The sequence below is a fragment of the Montipora foliosa genome, chromosome 6 (genome assembly GCF_036669935.1).
Source record: "Montipora foliosa isolate CH-2021 chromosome 6, ASM3666993v2, whole genome shotgun sequence".
In the NCBI taxonomy this organism is placed as follows: Eukaryota; Metazoa; Cnidaria; class Anthozoa; order Scleractinia; family Acroporidae; genus Montipora; species Montipora foliosa.
In genome coordinates this window covers 73,692,915-73,700,414 of record NC_090874.1, presented here as the reverse complement: position 1 = coordinate 73,700,414, position 7,500 = coordinate 73,692,915, and the positions used below count along the sequence as shown (strand labels likewise).

The following is a 7,500-nucleotide window of genomic DNA, read 5'->3' as shown; positions in this document are numbered from 1 at the left end:
TCAAGAGTCTCATAAAAGTGGGAAGAATCGACTTGGTAAGGCGTGTGAGTTAAAAAAAGCTGCCTTGGTATTCCCTGGGATGACAAGAAAATTTGATTTTGATTTGGGGGGCTTTAGTGAAAGACAAACTGAAGGTTTTGGCGTGAACTGTCCAATGAAGCGTTAACGCTGGATGTTATGTAAAGGCTACAGACGAGTTTGCTCGCTTTAAGTGACAGATAATTTTTAAATAATGAGTAACGCTTATGTAAAGATGAGCTCGAAGATAAGAGGTGGCGGAAAAACAGCTCTTTACACCTTGTTATCCCGCTATAATGCTATAACCCGGAAACTGTAAGGTAATCAAGACGTGAATTTTTTTTTCCATCACATTCAGCCAAGGAGTTCAGTCTGCAATAATTTCTTCCTTGAAAGCCCTTTATTTCCCGCAGCTTAAAGAGACCACTGTGATGTCACAGATCATAACCTTTGGCGAGAGTCCAAATATAAAGTTAATCAGATTTCAGAATGCCCAATCTTATTTTGTTCCCTATTGTTGAAATTTTTCAAATTCCTCCGTTGTTATCTGTGTTATCCGCACAGGGCTGCCTGGCATGTGGTGCGTATGGGAAGTGCTTGACATAGCTTTGGATACCCTTGGATAGCCCTGGATAGCCGTGTATAGCCCTTCATGGCACACTACAGCCCGATTTATAGGAGTGCACGGTAATGGATTGGCGTTAAACATTTAAGCACATAATGTTGTTGACAAGTAAGTCATTATCATATCTTCATTTGCGCTCGAATTTTAGAGTAGCTTTGATGTAGCCATAAATGGACCTCTTCCTCTTTAGCTTGTACGTTTTGTTTTCCCATTTCAGACCACGTGATGTTACCCTAGGGAACAGTTTCTTTCAAATGTGATCACGTGCACATGTATGCATAACTTATGAAAAAATAAAAGGAAAATTCCTTTGGGAACATCTGAAATGGAAAAACAAAACGTACAAGCTAAAGAGGTCCCTTTCTGACTCCGTATACTACCCAGCGTGCTTTAGTGGGTTCCAGGCGACTGGGCGAAAACTTGCGTGAAGACTGGACAAAAGTCCTTGACATGCGCCAATCAGTTCATCATGTCAACATGGCGGGTTCTCTCTTCGGACTCAATTCAGAGATTCCGGGAATATCGTTTTACGAATTCCTTATGGAAAGAAACAATTCACTAGTCGGAATGTCGACAGTTTCTTTCGCTTCGTGGTAAAGGTAAATTAAAAAAGAAGGCTAGAGTTCATTTGATAAGGAGAAACTTCAATCTCTGCGTTGCTATCCTAAGTTTCCTATTTGTTTTAGTTTTGTCCTCAGCGACGTCAGTGTGGCACCGACGTTTATTAACTTAACTAGTCAAGCGTTTTTGAGTGATGTTGCTGTACTATGATTTTAAAAGACAACCATTGTCTATTTCATTTTAACACTGAGTGCTTTAGGCATATCTTGATTGTGATTGCTGGTGTCACTGTTAAATGATACTTCTTTAACAGAAATGATCATCGCTTGGCCAAATTTTAAGATGACTGGAATAGCATATAAAATAGACCAGTGTAGTGACCAGGAAACCGAGAAATGAAGGCAAATAATATATTGACCATAAAGCTGATGACAATGTGGTGCCTAAGCCCGGGTGTTTATCGAGGGTGATTTTATTTAGCGCGGTAATAATAAGAATAAGTCGAGGCAATGCGGTGATTATTTGACGACGGCGTTTATCGATTAAATACGGAAATGTCTGAAACCTCAGTAAAGTTCCTGCCCAAATAGAATTGTGCATAGCCATGATTTTACTGAATCATGGTGAGCGACACGTGATTCATCTCTTACTTTTGGAGACTCGACTGCTACATTAACGTTGAGCCTAAACATCGGAACTCCGTCGTGTCTCGTCGTGTCTAGTCCCGTCCCGTCCCGCACGCACGTAAAGATTTAGCTAACGTCCATTCTAACATTGAAGAGAATCTTATAAACAAAGTAAATACATATCTTGACTGTTACGCTGGTTTATCTTTTACTTCATTTGTTTGATATTTGCTTGTTTTTAAAACATTTCGACTTCGCTCGCTGAGTAAGCTTGAACAAAAGTTCTTTTGGTGCAAATCATGAACGGAGGCCGAACGGGCGTGCTCATGGTTTTTCGTCTCCCTGCCGACAGATAGAAATCGCTTCTTATTGCATCATGTTCTCCGTTAATACCTTTATCGGAAGCTAGCACTAAATACTTGATATTGTAGCGGCCGAGAGTTGAAATCCCGATCCCTTCCCCGAATTGTGTTCGGAAAGCTTTGGAACCTCTGTTGTTGATGCGTTGGTGGCACCGTAGGTGCTTACTTTTAATGCCAAGTCCAGCGTATCTGGTTCATCTCGGACTATTCCTTTCGCATTTCCGACAATTGCTCCAGTGCTGCCCCATTCACCAAATGGCCCTTTTGTGTTTGGTAGATTGCAACGTTGTTCTTGCAGTGTTTTCCTCCAAGAAAACTTTTGGACTGTGCTTGAGATCAAAGTTTTGCTTGCCTTAACAGCTGGCAGACATTTGACTCTTTTTGTCTCTAACCGACATTACCATTAAATCGTTTTTGTTATCAATGCTTTCATTCCAATCACTTGTATTTCCAAACAGGAATTGGGATGCTTGGATAAGTCCCAGTGCTGAAACTTCTTTGGTGCAGTTTCCTTTTTCCTGCATCTGAAACAAAAATGTCATTCCAAACTTCTTGTGTCGTGTAATTCTCGAAATCTGGCGATTCTTGGCAGCTGCGAGTTCCCGTGGGTCTTTCTCTTACGGAGCTAAGAGGTGGACAAGTAATTTCTAGTTTTCTTTCTTTTTCTTTGGACGAAAAAATCCGAGATCTTTGCATCGTAAGGTGACTGGTGGATAATGAACGGAATATTGTCGGAACCGGGTTCGCCTCTCCTGGAAAGCGACTTCTGCCCATTCGAATCTGATTGGAAGATGTTTGTTGCTGTAGCTTTCTTCGCTCAATGCTGACCATAGGGTTACTCTTGACTTCCTGTATTTGCGCGAGCTCTTTCTTTAGCGCTTCTTGTTCCTTCGCTATCATACTTTTGGCTTGTATCACTTCGGCGTCTAAGGAATTTAACTCTGAACCAAGACGCTGGGATGCCATTTTGTTTAGTCGACGAATTGCAAAAACTCGATTTGAGACCACCGAGGGACTGTCTTCTCGCGGAGGGTACCAAACTGCCGACATTTTCGGGAGCTTGCTTGTATTTGTTAGATCCTTCCAAAGACCTTAGTAGTTGAAATCAGGAATGACGGCTAAAGCTTATGCCTTTTGCCCAGAGCTATGAGCTTATGCGTCATTGTTTGTTGCCAGCTAATTAGGTAGAGACGCAGATTAAAGAATGTGACAGTTAATTTAATGTCACTATCGCCATGAACGATTCACTTCAAAAATTTTCATTTCAAGAGTCTCATAAAACTGGGAAGATTCGACTTGGTAAGGCGTGTGAGTTTAAAAAAAAAAACTCCCTTGGTACCCTGGAATGACAAGAAAATTTGATTGTGATTTGGGGGGCTTTGGTGAAAGACAAACTGAAGGTTTTGGCGTGAACTGTCCAATGAAGCGTTAACGCTGGATGTTATGTAAAGGCTACAGACAAGTTTGCTCGCTTTAAGTGACAGATAATTTTTAAATAATGAGTAACGCTTATGTAAACATGAGCTCGAAGGTAAGAGGTGGCGGAAAAACAGCTATTTACACCTTGTTATCCCGCTATAATGCTATAACCCGGAAACTGTAAGGTAATCAAGACGTGAATTTTTTTTCCATCACATTCAGCCAAGGAGTTCAGTCTGCAATAATTTCTTCCTTGAAAGCCCTTTATTTCCCGCAGCTTAAAGAGACCACTGTGATGTCACAGAACATAACCTTTGGCGAGAGTCCAAATATAAAGTTAATCAGATTTCAGAATGCCCAATCTTATTTTGTTCCCTATTGTTGAAATTTTTCAAATTCCTCCGTTGTTATCTGTGTTATCCGCACAGGGCTGCCTGGCATGTGGTGCGTATGGGAAGTGCTTGACATAGCTTTGGATACCCTTGGATAGCCCTGGATAGCCGTGTATAGCCCTTCATGGCACACTACAGCCCGATTTATAGGAGTGCACGGTAATGGATTGGCGTTAAACATTTAAGCACATAATGTTGTTGACAAGTAAGTCATTATCATATCTTCATTTGCGCTCGAATTTTAGAGTAGCTTTGATGTAGCCATAAATGGACCTCTTCCTCTTTAGCTTGTACGTTTTGTTTTCCCATTTCAGACCACGTGATGTTACCCTAGGGAACAGTTTCTTTCAAATGTGATCACGTGCACATGTATGCATAACTTATGAAAAAATAAAAGGAAAATTCCTTTGGGAACATCTGAAATGGAAAAATCTGACTCCGTATACTACCCAGCGTGCTTTAGTGGGTTCCAGGCGACTGGGCGAAAACTTGCGTGAAGACTGGACAAAAGTCCTTGACATGCGCCAATCAGTTCATCATGTCAACATGGCGGGTTCTCTCTTCGGACTCAATTCAGAGATTCCGGTAATATCGTTTTACGAATTCCTTATGGAAAGAAACAATTCACTAGTAGGAATGTCGACAGTTTCTTCCGCTTCGTGGTACAGGTAAATTAATTTTTCTTTTCCTTTTTCAGGCCTTTGAAGATGAAGAACTTTCTGAATTGGATCCAACTCTGACGAATCTCGACGATGGAGATAGTTATGACCAACTTAACGACGACACGTTTGGCTCAGGAGCCTTAGGTAAATGATTATTTTTCCGTACTTTTAGCGTTTCCTTTAAAGCAGTTTGCTCTACTTCTTACCAATTTGTATAGGCGAAACAAACATGTGCATAAAGTTGAACCGTGGATCAAGAGTTATTTGTGTAACAAAATTAAGCCAGTCATTGTACAGTCTGTACGTTGCAGCTATCTGTTGGTAACGTTATTTTCTATATCATTTGGCCAGTTTTAGGTATGTAATAGGTTATTCAGAAAAAAAAAACCTAAACCGTATTTTACTGATAACTTTCGTTTTTGTCTTTGTTCTCTTCCGTCCAGCAGTTTTACTTTCTATTGTCATTTTCCTACATGCATGTATGCTTCTATTGTCGGTATACAAAGGAGTACAACATTTGTGAAAGGTGTTTCTTTGACACCAGATATTCAAAGCAAGGAATTAGATTTTCACAATGAACTAATCAGAAAAGCAAAATTAAAAAAAAAAGAAAAGAAAAAGCTGGTAATGACAAATACATGTGTGGTCAAAAGTACTACTTTCTATACTCCTTTTCAACCCTGGTCATAGTCTCTTGTACTTGTGTGGGCTAATTCTCAATGCAGAATTTACAATAGGTGGAGTTGGACTATTATATTCTGAAAGTGAAGGAGCAGTGTGGTTGTTTTTTCCAAGCTTGCAAAATGAATAATACCAACAATGGTTACAGCAAGTAACCAAAAAAACAAAAGGTACAACTGATTTTGCCGACAACTTGGACATGAACTCTTATTATGGACATGAATTCTAATTATGTATGAAGGAAAAAATAAAAATTCCAACTTTAAACACCTAATAATGATTTTTTTTATTTTTGTGTATTTTAATACTGTTTATTTGTTTTCATATTAATTACATCTACTGCACAGAGAACCTTACACTAAACCACATAAGTCTTATTTAATGCATACTATACTTATGACACACACACACGCACACACACTCATACACCGCTTTCCTAAGCCTCAAGAGTATCGCATTGGACTAAGAACAATACACAAGGTACAAGGATATCAGACTGATAGAATATTTACATATTTGCCCCATTTCGAGTAGTGATCAGAGAGTCGATCAACGTTTGACTTGGCAATCATTGTCTCAAGTTGATATGCTTTATTAATTTTTGCAATAAATACCCTAATACAGGTAACTTTTTGTTGCATCTACAAGAGTACAGATATTGTCTCACTAACAACAAGATATGGTTTACATATAATTCATCTTCGCAAGAGAAGATCCCAAACAAAATATCTTTAAGTGAGAGCCTTTGAATCTTAACACCTTGATCACCAAGCCATTTAATTACTTCTGTCCAGAAACTCTCGGGATAGTTACAATATACAAGAATGTGCTCAAGGGTCTCGTCCGCATCTCCACAAAAAGAACACGCCGGAGATAGATAAATGCCAATCTTATGAAGAAATACATTTGTGGTTAGACACTTATTCAGGACCTAATAATTATTGGTGTTGTGACAAATCATAGATTACTGGACAGGGACAAGGGAGGCTAGGAAGCTAGTAAAAATGTAAAAGGGGAAAAAAAGAGTCGAAAGATTGGTTGGTAAACTGGACAGCTACTGTGCACAGAATGATATGTGAACAAGCATAACAAAGTGCTCATACAGCTATTTTGATAAGTCACTGTATTCACGCAAAAATTAATTTTAAATGTAATAGACCTTATTCACGATGGCCGCTATGTTGGATTTGCTATTATCATGCAAATTAGCTACACACTTCTGAGGGGGCAAACAACACAAATTCGAGAGGTTATAACGAACATCTTAGCCACACAGATGATTTGTTTCACGTTGAATGTTTATCACGTACATGTAAGTAATAAAATAGAAAGATTACACGAGTTACTTCGACGTTTTTTAGTGAAAAATGAGCAGCTAACTAAGTAGAAAGTCAAACTGTCAAAGGCAATCCAAAGATATAAAATTATTGTAAAAGTTACTTAATTCTAAATACTAAAATGGCCTTTAGCAATGTTAATTCAATATTTTGACTAGCCGATTTTCCGCAATTTGCCTTTTTTTCAATGTTTGCCCCCCAGCATAACACATGGCTAATTTGCATGATAATTTGACAACCAACATGGCGGCTATCGTGAATAAGGCCTACATGTGTATTCTTGCGTTCAAGAAAAAAAAGGCAGTCAGGAAAAAAGTTTGCAAGATTCTATGACATGAATAGAGCAGTGTGTAACTTTGTAATGCCAAGAAGCTGAGAAGCTAAATGCAACTCTTGTGATTGTAGAAGATGACTGGGAGCTTGCTCATAGGAAACTATCAGGCTTACACGAGGAAGGGACACACGAGGTGCAGTATGCCAACTGGCTCAAGCAGAAAGGCTTTGAGTGTAAGCAGGGTGAAGAGAAATCTACAACAGCAAAATATTTGCATAGTTCAACTCATGAAGATTTTGAGGATGAATTGAATCGTGAAGAGGTAAAAACAATGAGTTGCATAGAAACAATACTGAAAATTAACTTTTGCAGTTCCTCCTGTTACGACTATTATATTAATTAATTAATTAATTAATTAATATAAATATGTTTCCAGTATTTCAAAGTACAGTACACGTATCTATACCATGATTAAAATGTTACCTTTTGAGGTTTGTATGATTTTGACAGTATTATAATTCCTTCCTCGAACAGGAAATCCTG

The 7,500-nt window shown here is 38.8% G+C and overlaps 1 protein-coding gene across 1 annotated transcript in view; it reads left to right on the top strand.

Annotated features, from left to right (window-relative positions):
* Positions 1–4,005: 4,005 nt before the first annotated feature.
* LOC138008403 (protein PAT1 homolog 1-like) overlaps positions 4,006–7,500 on the top strand; it is a 25,193-nt gene continuing 21,698 nt past the window's right edge. The window contains exons 1-4 of the mRNA XM_068855735.1: positions 4,006–4,588; positions 4,701–4,809; positions 7,089–7,279; positions 7,492–7,500. The exon at positions 7,492–7,500 is cut by the window's right edge and continues 78 nt beyond it. Of these exons, the coding sequence (XP_068711836.1) occupies positions 4,523–4,588; positions 4,701–4,809; positions 7,089–7,279; positions 7,492–7,500 (375 nt within the window). The 5' untranslated portion in view covers positions 4,006–4,522. The remainder of the gene's footprint in view (positions 4,589–4,700; positions 4,810–7,088; positions 7,280–7,491) is intronic.